The sequence below is a fragment of the Gobio gobio genome, assembly GCF_949357685.1.
Source record: "Gobio gobio genome assembly, chromosome: 7".
Taxonomy (NCBI): Eukaryota; Metazoa; Chordata; class Actinopteri; order Cypriniformes; family Gobionidae; genus Gobio; species Gobio gobio.
Window position 1 is genome coordinate 25,451,226 of NC_137103.1, and position 20,037 is coordinate 25,471,262.

The following is a 20,037-nucleotide window of genomic DNA, read 5'->3' on the forward strand; positions in this document are numbered from 1 at the left end:
CAGCCCTGAAGAGGCCCACCACACTTGAACGTGGAAAGTTACTATAACAACCAGACTCTCCAGAGCTCTGCTCCGCTCCAATTAAAAAATAATCATTGTTCCCTCCAGATAGAGAGGGAGGGGGCAGACAGGTGACTCGCTTATCTGCACAGGGGCGACTGAGTTCTTTAGAGACCAGTGGAGAGCTGGAGATTGGCAACCTTTGCTTCCACATCTCCAAAAACACTTTTAGAGACAAACATACGAGGAAAAAGTGGGAAATCGGTTTGATAAGAGGAATAAAGGGTCTACAAGGTTGCCAGCTCTCCAGTCGGCACTCTACCTCGCCATTTGAATGCCGTGTCCTGGATGTGCCCGAGAACAATAGCCCCCACACTGCACTAAGCAAACAGTCCTCCAATCCTCAATGCAACCCCGGCAGGGTCAGTCTAAAACACGGTGCAAACCCATCAAAAGCTACTCCACAGGTTACCAATGTCTACTTACGTCCCCCATCAACAGCCATTGTGCCCAGATAACTCACTGAAAGATTTGGCCCCAAAAAAACCACGGTTAAGGCTCTTTCCCCTCCTCGTCTCCACATGTACCCTCCACCTCCTCCTTCCCTGCTTTCTTGAGGCCTGGAGCACAGCCTCACCATCAAAATAATTATAGAAATCACTAGATGGAGAAAGAAAAGCTTTTAGTGTTGGTTGTGTGAGTGCTGGAGTGCTTTTCTGCCCGTTAATTAATCAGCCATTCTGCTGAGCTGAATGAGAGCTGCAGGCGCGTTCGGCTGCTTTTAAAGAGTGCCAGCCCGCTCCCTTAAGTGTCTCCCTGTATCTGCGAATCCTTCCCTGTCCTGACACCGCTTCTCTGTCTCTCTCACTCACCATCTCTCCTGCAATGAGGGTTTAATGTGTTTTCAATGTGTCTGAAATAAATCGTAACCGTGTTAGAAAAGCCCAGATTGACAACTAACTAATCATGAATAGTTCTTTAGATTAAAAAAGGCCTCAATATTTTATTTAAATATATAAATTATATATGGAACATTCTTCTAACTATTGTCGGAACTACCTGCGACAGAAGGAGTCTGCTGGAATATTGAAATTGATGGACTTGAAATTCCGGACCTCAACCCCATCGAGCACATTTGGGGCGAGTTGGAAAATAAACTGGACAGATCTATTGTACATTCAAAGGAAAGCCTTTGGCTTCAGTTGCAGAAGGCATGGGATAACATTAGTGTTGAAGTTCTCAGAGGAAATATATTGACACCGTGCCAGAGAGATGTGCTGCTGTAATTGCTGCAAAAGGTGGACAAACCGAATATTACTCACTTCATCTGATATTTGATGGTCAGAGCAACCATCTGCAACCATCTTGTGAAATGAAATCACTCCAATTTGGGAGGCAAAAAAGGTCAATATTGTCAGATCTGTCAGGTGTGTGTGTATATACAGTATATAGTGTAACAAAAGAGCTTGACAGTATAAAATATTGAATTTTTTTTTATTTTATTGTTTTCAGCATAGCTATTTTTTTTTTCATCTAAAAAGATTAGCTTCCAAATAAGACATGTTTGCTAGATGTTCAGTACAGATGACATTTACGAACGTTTTTTATTTATATTTTTAATGTACCAAAGATTTGCACATTCTCTGATGCCACCTTTTATTATTTTTTTTGCTGAAAAGGTTGAATACCTGATTGAATTCATCAGCATTCAAAGAAGTAAAACTGGTTCATCCACCAAATAGAAATACACTATATAACATGTTTATAGAGGTTCATTGTTCATTCTGAAATCTTTTTGTGCCCGAAAGTTCAGACTTTGTGTGAATAGGCTTTGAAAGACTGAGAATAAAAGCGTATAGAGGAAGTTTCTTCTGGTTTGTGGGTTCTCTGTGTCCTTATGATTCATCTGGCCTAATCTGGAGAACCGGACAAGTGCTACTCGTGCGTTCCGCCCCTGAGCTTTTCTCTTCCTCTCAATGCACTTCCCTCATTCTATTTTCCCCTTTTTCATTCCGCATTTCCTCCTCTCATATTTGTTCAAGAACTTCCTGCCTGTCACTCATTGAAGAAAAGCAATTCCACATCTCTCTCCCATTGAAGCACGTACGAGAGAAAAAAAAAAGCATGCACACTCAAACGCGCACGTGTGTGCGTTCGCACAAAGCATTCACTTAGCGGTTTCTTCTAGATGCATCTTGTAGCTTAGCAACAAGTCATGCCGCTGCATACTGTGCCGTTCTGTTTTTGGAAACAGGCGGATGTGAAAGCTTATTTCTAAAAAGCAGAAATCACAGATTGGTTTAAATTATATTCACCTCATTATTCCATCTCAGCCTGATTGAACTGAAAGGGAAATGCTATATTTTCTTTCTTTTTTAGACCTTTTCGGAGGTGCACAATTTTGGAATTGAGGGTTGAGGATAGAAGACTTGATTACCGCCTTACTCTTAGACACAGATTTGCCTACCCAGAATGCCTGCATTACAAAGGCTGAGCCTGTGACTGGTGTTTTAATGAAACAGTCCAGGCACAAATTGAGCTTCACCTGCAAACGAGAGGACACGGGAGGGGTCGGCGAACATTGATGGCCTGTCTAAATAATGTTACACCAGCCAAAATACTTCTAATTATTTCTTCAATTGCAGATGGCATATAAAAAGTGCCGTCACTTCTGCTTAGGGAGCCCGGGAGCCGGCCTGTCATTGCGGGCTATCTTTTGTTGTCAAATTTCATTTCTGAAAATGTCCACCAATTAGGCCGCCGAAGCCCGCCGCAAAATTACTCGGGGAGAGAGTTGTGGGAAATTGATAGGTCTGATCCTTTCCTCTCCTCGTCCAAACACGGATGTGTCCATTACAGCAACCGCAGCCTCGTGGTCTTCACAACTGCTTGCGTGATGCGGGTCATGTTTCATCACTTGGCGGACCTTTTCATTTGATGCGAATGATTGAATTATTCCATGTGACACTTACAGATTTAATGCTGAATTGTTAAATAGCTTAGGTCCTGGATGCTCATTGGTCAACACAGCATTCCAGCTGTGCTAAAATATACACTAAGTAGCTAAACACCTGTTAATCTATCTACTCTGTACATGGCTGCACAACATCCTATTGAATCAACATGAAACACGACCTATTTTACGTGGTAATCTGATTTCCGCGTATTCAACAACAATGGCGCTACAGAGAAAGTGACAAGAGAGCCATTGATAAATTAACTCTTTTTTTGGCACATTTTTTGAAGCGCTCAGTAAAGATGGTTATTCTGATGCACTTCAGTTAATAGAGATCAAAGTAAAGCTTCTTATTGCAAAAATTAATGTTGCCCGTGTCGTTTTATAGAGACTGTTGATTTAAGTTACATAAACTAGGATCATTTTGTAGTTGTATTGAGCATAGTTTTTTTTATTGTCACTCAAAGTCACAATGATCTCAATTGTATGTGTGCCATATAAATGTCACTCTGCTTTGAAAGCATATTTCTGCCTGATTGAAGAAAGAAAAATGCTAAATGTTGTGTTGGTTATAGTTCCAACATGTCACTCAAATAAAGCTGTATCTCGTATGTTAAACAGTGACCAATAATATTATATTAATAATATAACATATTGGTCCCACTTTATATTAGGTGGCCTTAACTACTATGTACTAACATTTAAATTAATAATTTGATACAATGCACTTATTGTGTACATACATGTTTTTACATTGTACTTATATTTTTTTTAAATATCTGCTTGTAATTACATCTGTAATTAAATTCTGTAATTACATTTATAATTACACTGTTTACACTTCCGTTACGCCTAACCCTACCCTTAAACCTACCCATACCACCACACCTGTCCCTAAAATTACCCATATACCACCTCAATATCAGCAAAAGTGTACATAGTTAAGGCCACCTAATATATAGTGGGACCATATTTTTAATACTATTATATTTATTTTAGCTAAACTCTGTTGTGTGTATCTTAAATTACACATTCTCATATTAATAAACATATAGTACAGTTATTATCATTTTGACATTACTGTATTTGGCCTAAATGTGAAAAAGAGTCATGATTCACCGGTGAATGAACTCAATAGTGGCTCGAAACAATGTGAGTGAGTCTGAATCAAACCATCAACACATTGAGTTTGAGGCTGTTATATGATTCTTTTTGACTGACTCATTAAAAAGTAGCACTTTAGAAGAGTCTTTTTTTCACAAATTGGACATCATGGCTCATGATGTGTTTTATCGACTGTCACTAATGACAACTAGACTTTAAATTGTTGCCACACATTTAAATTTTTTCTCGCATTTGCAACCATTTTAGTCTCAGTCTAGAGCCCTGGGTGTGCCACTGTTGCATTATGTAGTAAGTTTATATGAGCAATAAGTTCACTCGAGGCTTTAATCATGGCTCAGTGTGTTGCGTGACCTTTCATACCTTATTGCTTGAATCCAGAAAGCTTCTTTGTGTCCTCTGGGCTTTGATATTTAGTAAATTCAGATTACGTCTTTTCTTTTGCTGGTTTCTCAGGTGTACTTACCCACTCAGGCTCTCGTTCGTTGGCCTGGGGTAATATGGGAATAATGTGTGTTAAACAGGCATGATAAAGAGTGCTTGAATTGAATTGATTTTTGATTTGGGAGCGTGTGATTGACAGAAGAATGCCGATTATCAACCTAATGAGCTTCTCTGAATCAAATTGGTGGATTACATCAAGATTCCCCCTGATGGCCCTCAGTGTGTTTGACATGCACACCCGTGAGTCTGTGTGTGTGTGTGTGTATGTGTGTGTCGATTCCAACATTTCTGTCCTGTTCTGCAGCTCTCCAGGTCAGAAATTGATGTCTCTCGTTTTACAGAGTGTAAATCAGCAGAGTGTCTCGCTTTTTAGGACCGACGGTTTCTTGGTCAATTTCAAAGATGAAGGAATAGATTGCTCTGTGCCACATGGCTCTGTTCATCGTTTCTCTTGAAGTCTGTGTCTCCATTGTCCAAAGCAGACATGTCTGTTGGATTTATGTGTGCCCCTCCAGCTTTAAACCATCATTTATCCAACTCTTAAGATCTGCTGACCTGAAGTTTTTTCTCCAGCATACAACAGTTAATAGACAGTGAGAGAGGCCGCCCTCAGACCTGGCAGGGGGTTGTGTCGAGACAAAGAGGGAAAACTGTTCACTGCGGGGTGACGAGATGAACAGAGATGTGAACGCGGTGAGATGGAGGATAAAAGAAATGAGATATTCTACACATATCACATTGTGTGCGTGTATCTGTGTAATTCTGTCATTATTTACTTACTCTCATGTTGTTCCAAACCCCTTTGACTTTATTTCTTCTGTAAAACACAAAGCGCAGATGTTTAGCAGAATGATCCTGCTGTGGTTTTCCATATAATAAAAATGAATGGTGATCAGAGACCGTCCAGCTCCTAAATAGACTCCTAAAAAGAGGTCATTTGTGCACCTTTAAAGGAATAGTTCCAAATTGTTTTTATATTAATAAAACTATCAGATGACATCAGAAGACTCAAGGGGATAGTTCACCCAAAAATGAAAATTCTGTCATCATTTACTCTGCATTAATTTCTTTTTTCTGCTGAACACAAAAGAAGATATTTTGAAGAATGTCAGATGGGTCCCATTGACTTCCGTTTTCCCCTACAATGGAAGTCAATGGGGTTCATCAACTGTTTAGTTCCCCATATTCTTCAAAAGTGTGTTCAGCAGAAGAAAGAAATTCATACAAGTTTGGAACAACTTGATGGTGAGTAAATGATGACAGAATTTTCATTTTTGGATGAACTTTCCCCTTAAGTCTAATGATGTCATCTGATAGTTTATTAATATATAGAATATTTGTAACACGTTACTTAAAGGCTTTATATATAATGCATTATAAAAGCATTTTAATGCATTCATTTTAGTTATAATACATTATAGATTATAGTACTTATCTATTCATTATTACGCCTTTAGAAAGTATAATGCATTAAAACACAACAAACAAGCAATCTGCAAATATTACAATTAATTTTAATGGAATATTCAGTTGCAGTCATAGCGCCACCTGCGGGCAACAGGAAATGACATGTTTTACACTGTGATTAACTCCTAGAGATTTAACCATTAATGGAATTTTCCATGATTTCACAGTTATAAGGTAGGGGGCGCTATTAAGCATTTCTGAAAGAGGACAGAATCTTTGCATACAAACACAAGCAAAAAAGGAGCAGAAACAAGCAATAAAAGCATTGCTTATGCACATTGTTGTCTTTGTAAAAAAGAAACGTGATTTTCTCAGCTTTTTGTTCAAAATGTTGTTTTTTAGTAAACTTTACCACTTTCAAGTGGTGATAAAAAAAGAACACATGAAGCTAGAAAATGTTCTCTCTTTTTCTTTTTCCTTTTTTTTTCGTTTTTAGAAGATGCTCTGTTATTGCATATACTGCATGTTCACATATTTATACAGCAAAATAAAAAATAAATTAAAAACACTGGCTGGGAAAGAGTTAACGTTCTGCAGAATTTCTCCTTTAGTGTTCTGCAGAATAACAGAAGTCAAATGAGATTAGAACAACATGAGAGAGAGTAAACAATGACCATTTATTTTTTGGGGTGAACTATCCCTTTAAGGCAAGGTACCTCAGTCCGTTATTAACGACTCCATTCATTTAATATCTCCCATCTCTCAGCCTCTGTGGGATGCCGGCCAACTACCCAGTCACTTGAGTATGAAATTAATAGATAAAATCGCAACTCTTGTTGTTTCGCAGCCGAACACTAAATTCCCCCCTCGTCGCAGTCACACAGACACACCGCTGACCCAAGGGAATCGATACCATTGGCTGTAGTTAATGCCGTGCTCCCCTGCCACTAGGAGAGAGAGAAAATAAATATCTTTACCCTTTATTGAACTTTCTCTTGTAACACTCCTGTAGAATGAGCTTCTGTGAGGGAAAGAGCAGAGTGCAAATTAAGCCTTTCTTAGTCACCAGGTGCTGTGGCTCAGCTTATCGGAGGAAATGCTATCCGGAGAGCCAGTGCCCTTATTTGATTCCCGCTGCCGCCCACCACCTCTATCCGCTTCTTCTGAGCCATTCTCACTGCTTATACTACACTGTATACAGTCTGGTTTTTTTTTTATAATGATTTTTAAATCAGCAATAAATGTTTTAAACTATTGTAGGCTACATCAGTGGTTTTCTTTTGATTCTAAGGATGATCCCCAAGGCATCCCCTAAAATATAATGCCATTTATACATTTTCATTTTTTTAAGACCCATTAATACTGTGTGAGAAAAATATTTATATGCGTGGCAATAGCCAACAATACATTGTATGGGTCAAAATTATTGATTTTTTTTTTTTGCCAAACATCATTAGGATATTAAGTTAAGATCATGTTCCATGAAGATATTTTGTAAATGTCCTACTGTAAATATATCAAAAATGTATTATTTGTAGTAATATGCATTGCTAAGGACTCCATTTGGACAACTTTAAAGGTGATTTTCTCAATATTTAGATTTTTTTGCACCCTCAGATTCCAGAATACTTGTGTATCGGCCAAATATTGACCTATCCTAACAAACCATACATCAATGGAAAGCTTATTTATTCAGACTGGTTTTTATTATTTTTTATTATTTTATTATTTATTTTGACTGGTTTTGTGGTCCAGGATCACATATTGTAGTATGTTGTACCGTTCAAAATTTTTGGGTCAGTAGTTTAAGATGTTGCTGTCTTTTTTTTTAAATAAATGAATGCTTTTATTCAACAAGGATGCATTAAATTAAAAAGTATCAAAAGTGACACTACAGACATGTATAATGTTACAAATGATTATATGTCAAATAAATGCTGTTTTTTTTAACAGCATCAGCATCAATAAAAGAAAATGCATGCATTTCATGAGCATATCAGCATATTAGACTGATTTCTGAAAGATCATGTGACACTTTAGACTGGAGTAATGATGCTGAAAATTCAGCTTTGCATCACAGGAATTAATCAAATTTTAAAATATATTCAAATAGTAACCGTTATTTTAAATTGCAATATTTCATAAATATTTCAATTTTATTGCTTTTATAGCGAGCATAAGAGATATGTTTCATTTATTTGACTACTTGTCTATATACCATTAGACAGACATATCTATTTTTTTTTTCTTCTAATTTATCAAGTAATATGACTTTGGTCAGTCCATTTGTCACACTTAAAATGGATTGTAAGGTTGAGCGCATTGCATTGCAGAAAATGCTATTCCTTGCATGTATTTGGAATATTTTGCAGTAGATCATCCATTCCATGCTTACAGAACTTTTTTACTCCATCCAAAGTATACACACTGCAGAAATAGTAAATGGCTAGTATTGTAATATGCCATTCTGAACATATTCTCTTGCTCGCTCTCTCCCTCCCTTTCTCCATCACCCCCTGTTTTATAGCCTGTGGCCATATTAATGTTGGGTTCCCTCTGTGCGTGACCAGCTGAGTTTATGATTATGTTTGGAACTGCAGGCTATGTGTATATTCGGGGGTGAGTGTATGTGCACTCATGTGTATTTGAGTGAGAGGTGTGTGCCTGTGTCTTTGATTAGAGCAGGACCCTTATTAAACATTGATGGTGTTATTCATTTGGAGGGTGAGGAGGGTGCTCAGTCAAAATGGCAGCAGTAATTAAGGCGTTCTGGATATGATGGCTGCATGATGAAGTGTTGAAAGCATAACTACGGAGCCCAGGCACTGCAGGGGAAATGGCTTGCTTGGGAACCACAGGCCGAAAATAAATGCACGCGTTTGGTGCTTTATGGTGTGTGCGTGTATGTGGTTTGTGCAACTGCCGAATACCTTTAGAGCAAAGCTGATTTATTCTGTTGTGTGTTTACAAAACCTTATATTTTAAATGTTTTCGCTTGAAGCCGATTCCAGTCTTGATCCACATCACATTATTCATGTGGTTAATACAATAAATGGATAAATTAACTTTATATTTAAAATAAATAAAAGAGACAGAGTCTACCAACGTAGGGTGAAAAAACACATACATATTAATAAATATAGTATTTAGAATATTTTACTTCTAACAGGTCAGAGAGTGTTCTGTGAGAGGTATAAGAAAAAGAGAAAAAGAATTGCAGTGCATTCCTTTGTGATCAATTTAAATACATTTTAGGTTCAAATGTACAAATGTCTATTTTAGATCCTTTAATCACACTTTGCCTTCATATGTTCATTTTTAAAAGATTCTCAACTGTGACATTTTACAGTATTAATATTCCATGTCTCACAATTAATATGAGATTATCATGAGGTTAAATATGTGGTTACTGCATATTTAATAATAAATGAAGAATTAGAAAAATGTTAATATATTTTTTTAGTTATATCACATCACACCACAGCACTTTTTTATTTCATGTCAGCTACCCAAAAATTATTTTATGCAGTATAATGAGCATATGTGGTAAAAACCAGTGGTCTCCGGTGCATTTCATAGCACTGCTGTAATTCTCCTGTGGTCTCTTTGTCTTCATATCCAAAAACACGATTAAACACAGATTTAAGTTTCTAATATCTAATAGTGGATTTGCTCACTTTATTCCCCCACCCCTCTCCCAGAAAGACTTGGAAGGTGGCGATGCTTTTTGCTTGTTTGGTTGTATCTGTTGTCACGACCTTACTAATCTTGTGACATGAATTGGTGCACTAGTCTAGACCTGCAGTTTTGCACGTCGTCCCATAAAGAGTCTCACACTGAAGAAATCAACAGCATCAGCCCATTTCAGACACCATTAATGTGAAGTACAACCGCCGCAGCAGCAGGTTTTTATGCATAATGCTATCGCTCACCATTGTAGTCAATTCCAATTTAGCTGTAAAAGGTCATAATATTTTATGTATTAGTATTTTATGGACCTATTCACTGTTCCAATCAATACAAGATTTGGATCAAGACTTGCATGTGATTTTCATCTCCTGGTCTCTCTTTCTTTCTCTCTTTTTTATGCTATGTGCCTCATAAATTGTGTAAAGTAGCCGTGAGGGAGTGTGGTGGAGAGAAGATGGATGCTGCTACACTTTCCCGCTCTATTCTCTCAGCTCTCCAATCACTGAGATTGAGAAGTGAAAAATGGAGGGGTTGTAACAGGGGCATAACTCTGGGTCTGCCCCCCCAGATGAGCTGCTGTCTGTCTGACCTACTGCTGTCCACCCTGATCTGAGCCGCAGTGCAAATCTTGCCCCGATGCCTCAGAGCTTTTCTCCCATGTAGAGGGTCATTTCTGTGGTTTGGTGTGTGTTTGGGGGATTTTTTTTTTGGTTGATACTGAAGTGAAAATGAAATGCCGTTCGTAACTCATTTGAGCTTCTATAATATGATGTTTTTCCCCAATAATGTGTTTTTTCCCCTCCTACATGGCCTTGGTTACAAGAAGAAAAAAAATAAAGTAAATGCCACAATTCATTCATGGCACAATACGATCAATAATATTTATTAATTTCATGTTGGGGTGTGTAACTGGTAGAGCATGACGACAGCATCCCCAAGGTCATTGGTTTGAGTCCCTGGAAAAAAAAACACATAAAATGTCAAGTACTGTATGTTACTTTGGATATTGCAGACAAAATACTGATTCTTCATTGGATTTGATATTACTGCTCTTTTTTTAAAGCATCGATAATGTAAAATTATTTGAATTTAATGTATGTCAAAGATCGAGAAAAATACATTTTCACAGGTACGATTAAGTCTATAAAGTGTTGGGGAAGTTATTATTACAATTGAATTATTGCAAATACGCATTTTGTTTGCATTTCAGTGGAGTGATTGAGAGAGTTTTTTTTTCTGAGATGAATAAATCTTTTTTTGCTATCCTGTATTATTTTAGATTTGCACATATACTGTACTAAATTGAAAAACAATCACGCAAATTCACACGAATTGACAAATCCAATAACTACGGATTTTATTATTTTTCTTCTCTTGAAAAGGAGCCGAATAGCCTTTTAACTGTTGATATAGATTGACAACAATATATTTTACAAAAAAAGTGTTAATTGTGTTTTTCTGTAGCTGCACATGCAGTTTGTTAGGTTCTGTATGTTTGTTTGATTATGTGAATATGTATACTATATATGTATATGTGGTTTAAATTAGTTGGACAAGGACGCTAAACAACATGAGTTGGCTTCGATGTCATGGTATGCTGCGTGGCTAAGAAAAGTAGAGGAAAAAAGAGCAGAAATGTGTGTTTGTGTGTGTTTTTGTGTGCATCTGAATGCGTGCTTCACAGTAACACCTCCGGGACTGCAGCAGCAACATTAGGCCTGTTTGAGTCACAGGAATCTTTATTGTTCCTGAAAGAACAACAGATGAAAAAGGCTGTTTATGACAGCATGTGATGGAGAGAGGTCGGCTAGTTTTTTTGTGTGAGTGTGTGTTATTAATCCATGGGACATTTCTTGTCTGTCCGTGTGTGTGTGTGTGTGTGTGTGTGTGTGTGTGTGTGTGTGTGTGTGTGTGTGTGTGTGTGTGTGTGTGTGTGTGTGTGTGTGTGTGTGTGTGTGTGTGTGTGTGTGTGTGTGTGTGTGTGTGTGTGTGTGTGTGTGTGTGTGTGTGTGTGTGTGTGTGTGTGTGTGTGTGTGTGTGTGTGTGTGTGTGTGTGTGTGTGTGTGTGTGTGTGTGTGTGTGTGTGTGTGTGTGTGTGTGTGTGTGTGTGTGTGTGTGTGTGTGTGTGTGTGTTCATGTTTTTCTATCCCAGTGGGGACTTCAACCTCAATGCACACATACTTATGGGGGCACATACTTGTGTCATGAGGAAACAAGCTTAAAAATCATACAGGTTGAGTTTTTTTGAAAATTGAAAAAATGCAGTAAGTTTTGTGTGATGGGCAGATTTAGGGATAAGGTTAGTGTAAGGGAATAGAACATGCAGTTTACAGTATAAAAACCATTACGTCTATGGTGAGTCCCCACAAAGATAGCGAACCAAACACGTGTGTTTCTGCATAGACGATTGGCTTGTTTTGAGACCTCACTGTACGGGTTCAGCGTCCCGTGTAAAGGAGCTTGAGTGTGCGTGTGGCCGCCGGGTCGCAGCGCTCTGGCCCGTTCCCACAGCATCATCCCTCTGGAATGCCTGGCACTCGCGCTGTCTGCCTAACGAGCTTTTAAAAAAGACATGTTAATTTGTTTTGTCTTAATCTAATCCCTCCACTGTCTCATTCATCCTCTGTTCTCCAAGTTTTTTCTCTCTCACACACACTCTCGTGCTCTCTCTCTCTCTCTCTCAGATAATCTGATTGGTCTAGACTTGAAAAAAAAAAACGTAAATTGAATTTTGGTGTTCTGCGTCTAAAGGGAGAATGAGGGAATTTTGTAAAGTGGTCAGCCTACGCTTGTTTTTGATGAAAGTACGACTTGTTCTTCAGTTGTAGAGTTGTAGTTTTATTGTGAAAACAAGTCTGTTTTCTTCAGGGAGATTTCACTACATGTTGAGCACTCATATTTACACCTCGACTTGACTAGATTTTTGTCTCTTTTTTTCCTCTCTGAAAGTGAAAACACATTTGATTTTTTTTTTTTAAACATCTGTGATGTGTGGGATTGCGTGGGATCAGTGTTATTTTAACCCTCTATGGTATGCATTATGTTCTAACCATGAAATATTTTTTCAAGTAAGTTTTTATTACATGAAATAGCTTCAATCATACAACAAAAAAAAAAATGAATAGGGGTACTTAGGGAAACATTGCCACACAAAAATGGCTAAAAATGGAAAATGGTCAAAAAAGTCGTTTTTTTTTTCGATGAAAATATGATTTTATTTTCTATTTAAATGCTAATTTCTTACTATGCACTCTTCCTATTGCCCTTTCCGAAAAAATATTGCTGTATTCATTTTCTGAAAAGAAGAAATACTTTTGTTACTTATACATAAACATACCTATACTACAATAAACACTTTAAATAAATAAATAAATAAATAACTGCAATCATATTGTTGATGCTACTATCTATAAAAAAAAATCCCAATGCAATTCCACTGTGGTACAGCATTGCCATATGGCAACATGCCTATTTTTCCATAGTGGTACAGTGTTGTCATATGGCAATATTGATATTTTCTCAATTTACAGTAAAACTGTTAGACAAAGTTGAGTTGTGAATAAAAATATCTAAATTACACATTTTATTGTTGTTGTTTTTTATATATTTTTTATAGATAAAATATAGTTTTGTAATTTTAGTACTTCAACTTTATTTCAGGGTAACTTAACAATAAGGTTTCATTTGGCAGCGTTAGTTAACATAAACTAACAATGAACAATACTTCTACAGCATTTCTCAACATTTACATTTTTGAGATCAAAAGCAGATTAATACGCTCTGAACAAACATGACCAACATTTTAGATTTTTGACAGTTTTATATTTGGATGAAGGTTTTTTTATTCAAAATTAGGGCTGTCCCAAACTAAATATTTTCCTAGTTGAATGTTACTCGTTAATTTAAGCCATTAGTCGGGTGAAAAAACATTCATTTTAAAATACTGAGCATAAAGCTAGGCGAACATTGCATGCAACTTTTTTGAGATGAGAATAAAATAAATAACCTATAATGATAAAATTACCAATACCAAACTCACGCACAAACAATTTAAAGGAACACGCCACTATTTTTGAAAATAGGTTAAAGAATTAAAGAGTTTTACCATTTTCAAATCCATTCAGCTGATCCCCGGGTCTGGTGTTAGCACTTTTAGCATAGCTTAGCATAGATCATTGAATCTGATTAGACCGTTAGCATCTCGCTCAAAAAAAAATTCCTATTTAAAACTTGATTCTTCTGTAGTTGCATCGTGTACTAAGACCGACGGAAAATGAAAAGTTGCGATTTTCTAGCCCGATATGGCTAGGAACTATACTCTCATTCCTGCGTAATAATCAAGGAACTTTGCTGCCGTACCATGGGTGCAGTGGCGCAATGATATTACGCTGCGCCTGAAAATAATCCCCAGCACGCTCCCTGTGCAAGCAGGTTGTTGCGTTGGTTATGTTGACGGAAGTTAGCCTATTTTCTGGTGCTGCGTAATATCATTGTGCCTGCTGCACCCATGGTACGGCAGCAAAGTTCCTTTATTATTGACTATTAAAAAAAATAGTGCCGTGTTCCTTTAAAGGGATAGTTCACCCTGAAATGAAAATAAAGCCATCTTTTACTCACCCTGCTGTTGTTCTAATGCCCTATGTCCTTCTTTCTTTTTCGGACCTCAAAAGCAGAAATTAAAAAAATAGTCCTGCACACGCTCCTTCCTATAATGGCAGTAGATAGCGACCAGGCTAAAACATTACAAAAATTATACAAAAGTATCACGTAATGATACAGTGAGACGCGAGCCATATATGGAAAGTGTTCAGGAGGCATACTATAAGGTTTTGCGAGAAAGAAACCGTGTTATTCAGCCAAAACACTGAGCTTGGCCGTTACTCTGAGCACGTTCCTGTGATGAGTGCAAGCCGTCAGCAGGTGTCGGCTCTCATGCTTACTCGCACTGTTGTCATGGTACCCAGGATAAGCACACACATGCACACACACACCATTTTGAGAAATCAGGCGCAATAGAAACAAACGCGACTCTCGTCTTTTCTATATGATAAGAAATAATACTACTAATAAAATCTCTTGAAGTGAATATTGTGTAGCGTTGTCATGACAACATTGCATGAGGGGCTGCTGAGTCAGTGCTGACGGCACACACTCTCACAGGAGCGCGCTCAGAGTAACGGCCGAGCTCAGTGTTTTGACTGAATAATACGGTTTATTTCTCGCAAAACCTTATAGTGTGCCTCCTGAACACTTTCCATATATGGCTCGCATCTCACTGTATCATTATGTGATACTTTTGTACCATTTTTGTAATGTTTTAGCCTGGTCGCTATCCACTGCCAGTATAGGAAGGAGCGCGTGCAGGACTATTTTTTAAATTTCTGCGTTTGAGGTCCGAAAAAGAAAGAAGGACATAGGGCATTAGAACAACAGCAGGGTGAGTAAAAGATGGCTTTATTTTAAGCACATATTTATTGGTTAACGTCATGTAAAGTGACTAGCGTTAGGCTTCTAAATTTATTATTACATTTATTAAATGAGTTATGTGTGAGGTCGCTTGTCACCTTTTTTTTGTCATTCTTCACCCTCTTGAACTGTTCCCACTTTCTGGATTTTTTGCCCGATATGTTACCGCATTGAGCAGCTGTGTTTGCGATCTGTCCCTGCGTGATTTTGCTAAATTGTGGATTTTTTTACTTTTATTATTCAATATTTACTATTTCATATTTTATTTAGGTTATCAAAACAATGTCTTTATTGAGCATAGAGTCTTTTAACTTCTTGTTTTTCCCTCTCATTATTATCTGCCACCTTTTATTATCAGCTGCACATTCATAGTACATAGGCAGCTGGCATTGTGCCCCAGGGGTTTATGTCCTGAAAATGTCTGATGTGTGAAGTTTACGATAGGATCCTCACCCACAGCATCTGATCGCTGCATGTACCCCTCACTGAGATGGTGGACATGGCTGTTCTGCTTGGCGTGTTGACAATGGGAAGCAACAGTTGTGGAAAGGTTGTGTTTGTGTTAGCCGAGCGTTGTGAGATTGATTTTGCTGTTTGTGCGTTAGAAGCTGTGAGATGACTGACAGGACTTTATCTCCCAAGTCACACTTCCACAGTTCTGTGCCACAACATAATATTTGAGCAAGAGAAACATCACACATTGCCCTCTTGAACATTTGATAAGGGCATCATTTTGCTGTGTCTGGAAAGGCAGAGGTGTTTATTGAGTTTTGGACAAGTAGAACGGTATTAAAAGGATAGTTCATCCAAAAATCAACATTCTGCCATCGTTTTCTCACCTTATGTCTTTCAAATTCCATATGACTTTCTTCTGTAGAGTCATAAAAGGAGACTAAGATTCGCTAATGTTGGTCAGATAACAATATTTTGAGTTTCTGTTGATTAAACAATCTTGTTTCTTTGGATTAACTCAAATTTTAGTTTCATTGAACTCAAAATGTTAAAGGGATAGTTCACCCAGGAAAGAAAATTGTCATCATTTACATTCTTCAAAATATCTTCTTTTGTGTTCAACAGAAGGTTTGGAACAACTTAAGGGTGAGTAAATTACAGAATTTTCAGTTTTAGGTGAACTATCCTTTTAAAACATTAACCAACAAGGATTTTTTTAGTGAACTGCTGTCACATGGAAGATATTTAGTAAATAAATAATGTCTGAAATGTCTGTGTTCTTCACACAAAGCTATCTCAGGGTTAAGGTGCTTGCTTAAAGTACCTGAATTTGACTTTTTGAAATGTAAGTCCTGGAAAACCCTTGAAAACAGCCGTAATTATTAAAAGGTACTTGAAAAGTGCTTGAATTATTGAAAGACAATATATGTGAAATTAGTGTTTAATTTTATTGATAAAACAATCTTTTCACGCAAAATTAACGCTGCAGTCCGTCTGATGTAGATATAGAGCCATTTTGCATGGTTATGAGTGTGAAATTGCTCATATAAATATCCAAGTAAAGGATACAGGTCAATTCCTCAGGTCAATCATGTATTCATGAGGGAAACAAATCATAGTCATAGTGACATTTGTACTTTGTCCTTGTACCCAATGGTCAATGTGCTGCACTTTATTTGTACCATTTTGTTGTATTAGTTTGTCTTTATTTATCTATTTACCTTTTTTAGAATTTTTTTAGAAAGGATAATAAAGATCTTGTTTGATAAGTGAGATCTCTGATTGTAGTCCTTGAAAACCAAAACTAAAGCAGTGCTTGAAAAGTCCTTGAAAGTCCTGGAATTTAATTTTACAGTATCTGTACGAACCCATGTGGCTTCAGAAAACTCAAATAGCGATCCTATTTTATGATGCTTTTATGTTGTTTGTGTGTGACGTGTGTGTGTGTGTGTGTGTGTGTGTGTGTGTGTGTGACCATTAATGTTCAGTTTGGTCTTCATTCTCTCACTTTGATTGTATGGAAAAGAGCTTGAACATTATGGTGAATATCTAATTTTATGTTCCACAGAAGAAAATGACACAATGATGTGTAAAGTCAGAATTTTAGGTTTCAATTCTGTAATATCTGGTGGTTGTTTTTTGGGGGATGTTGTTTTTTTTATTGCATCAGGCAAATTACGATATCATGCTGAATCTTCTCTGCATGTGTGTGATTGTGATTTTTGCTAGATATGAAGTGGGCTGTAACAAAGGGCTGTTGATTATCTTTGACAGAATTGAGTCTTTCTGTCTGCTTTAGCTCAGTTGTCATCACCGTGTAGTTTCTAATAAGAGCTGTAGCCTGGGCTACCACACTGTTCTTAAGTGGCTACAATCCGGACATATCAGCAGCCTGATAAACTGGGCTTCTGGATTTTTTATCCATCACACAATGTATAGGTCAAATCGATAGTGGCTCTTTGTTCTGAATGGGTGTGAGTGGGCCGGGGTCAGGTGGTTGTGTGTTATCTGGTGCGTATAACTGTAGGTCTATAAATGTGTATGTTGGGAAATAGCATTCATGCGTAGGAGACTGTGTGCGGATGTAAGGGGCCTAGTCTTTGAAGATCTGGGTTGGTAAGCAAAAGATTACAGGTTCAAATGTCACAAGGGATGGTTTGAGCTTCACTAAGTGGAACTGAACACAGGGATCTTGAGACACATTTTTAAAAGTTGAGCTATTTTAATACACCATCTTAAAAAACTAAACTCACAATGAAGTAAACCAACAGCCTACTAATGTACTATTAATAGACAGAATGAGGATAAATCACTTCTATGTTATGTAAATAATGGTATTGTTAAAAATATTTGATAATTTAAGTTAGTAGGCATTTCGAATTTTTTATCTAAAGTGACTAGGGAGAGTCTTTTTTGGACCTATAACCTTTTGGTTAGCAGCCCAGATCTCTAGCCACTATGCCACACCATCACATTTCCTAATTAATGTAATATTTGTGCTAAGTGGATTGTGTTTTTTTTTTTCAGCAGTATGGACCGTATCCAGCAGCTGAGGAGGGAGTATCTTCAGGCTCGTATAGAGGGAGCAGCTCCAGCCTACGAAGAACTGGAGGCCCGACGGAGAGGACCAGAGTACGACCAACACAGAGTAAGACATCAAGCCCACACACCACCCATCAAACACACTTTCACTATCACACAGAGTCCAAAATTACCACTCGCCAGGTGTCGATGGATGTCAAAATTGGTTTTAAAGTAATTTAAACTTTGAAATGGCTGGCGACTTCATGAGGAATTGGTTTAAGTTGAACAGAATAGCTTATTTATACCATTGATTTATGAAAATGTATATTCTACCATTTACAATTTTGGGATTGGTAGGATTTTTAAACATTTTTCTGAAAGAAGCCTTGCTCACCAAGGCTTCATCTATTTGATCTTTAAAAACAGTAATATTGTGAAATAGTATTATAATTCAGAATAACTTTTTAAATATATTTAAAAATGTAATTTATTCCTATGATGGCATCCTTAGATTTTTCAGCATCATTACTCCAGTCTTAAGTGTCAATCCTTCAGAAATCATTCTAATATGCGGATTTGGTGCTTAAAAACCATTTCTTATTTTTATTAATGTTGAAAACTGTTGTTCTCCTTAATATTTTTGTTGTTGTTCTCCTTAATATTTTTGTGAAAACCGCAAAACATTTTGGTAGTACAGTAATAAAGTACTTACAAATCGACAAAGAAAGAAATAACTAGCGGTTGCTATCACTTTAAGACTAATGCACGGATCCAATATACTGATACTGTACACATTGTCTTGCTGCACTGTTTATGTTTACTTAAGACATAACCGACTATGTTTAATAGCATACTTGCCAAGATGGGCATTTTGACAAATTTGTCCTTTCATGTGCAAGAAGACACTTTCTGTGTGCAGGCTTTTGATGTTTCAGCTCACAATACTTTCCACACAGCGCTCAAATAATGAATCGAGTTCCCTTTTTTGCTTGAATTTTTAAAGGGGTGATTGATTATGATTTCACTTTTTAAACTTTAGTTAGTGTGTAATTTTGCTGTTTGAGCATAAACAAAATCTGAAAAGTTACGAGGCTCAAAGTTCAAAGCAAAGGGAGATATTTTCTTTTAAAGAAATTTCTTTTTAAGGACTACAACAAACGCCTGTTAGGGACTACACAAGCTTCCTCCCGGGTTAGTGATATCACTAACCCTGAAATTTACATAAACCCTGCCCCTGGGAACACACAACAAAGGGGGTATGTTTTTGCTCACCCTCAAAAAGTGACAATTTTAACATGCTATAAAATTTGTTCTGTGGGGTATTTGAGCTAAAACGTCAGATACACACTCTGGGGACATCTTGTAAAAAGGGGAAATCTTTAAATTGACAAAGCTTAAACTTTCATGTCGATGCAGTGCTGGCCCGTCATCTGTCCCGAGCATCATTCACATTTGTTCATGTTCATGTTCTCACAAAATTGCATTGTAGAATTCATAAAAATGTTACCATCGAACTGAACATTGAAACCATTTCATATACTCGCCAAAGCTTTTTTTTCTTGCATTTGGTGCTTGGCAAGTGTTCATTTTACACCCTTGGATGTACTGGTAAGTTTTTTCAATACAGCAGCCATTGGCAGGTGTTGAAGAAAGTTCATTTTGGACCCTGCATTCACATCACTGTTACCTCTCCCTAAATAATCGCCCCAGTATCTCTCTATACTGCCTTGATTCAGCAATACAGACTTTAATCAGGAGTCATAGAAACTTCCACCAAATACATTGGTGTCTTTCTTTATTAGGATTTGGACAAACCAGCGTAATTTGTTTTCACTCAGAACACACAGTAATTCCCTTTGTATGAGATCAATAGTTATACCTCTCAAATTCAAATGAGCTAATGTCTGTTTTTGTAAGAGCTGCGGTGAACAATGAAGCATCGCAGGCTGTGGCATTAGAGAGGCAGATCGAATTAA

The 20,037-nt window shown here is 37.3% G+C and overlaps 1 protein-coding gene across 6 annotated transcripts in view; it reads left to right on the top strand.

The window, feature by feature from the left end:
• Window positions 1-20,037, top strand: part of pard3bb (par-3 family cell polarity regulator beta b) — a 420,195-nt gene that overhangs the window by 329,244 nt on the left and 70,914 nt on the right. For 4 of the 6 annotated variants that reach the window (XM_079821284.1, XM_079821281.1, XM_079821283.1 and 1 more), the window contains one exon: window positions 18,065-18,185. In XM_079821284.1, coding sequence (XP_079677410.1) covers window positions 18,065-18,185 — 121 coding nt within the window. The remainder of the gene's footprint in view (window positions 1-18,064; window positions 18,186-20,037) is intronic. The other 2 variants (XM_079821282.1, XM_079821285.1) reach the window with 1 other exon arrangement.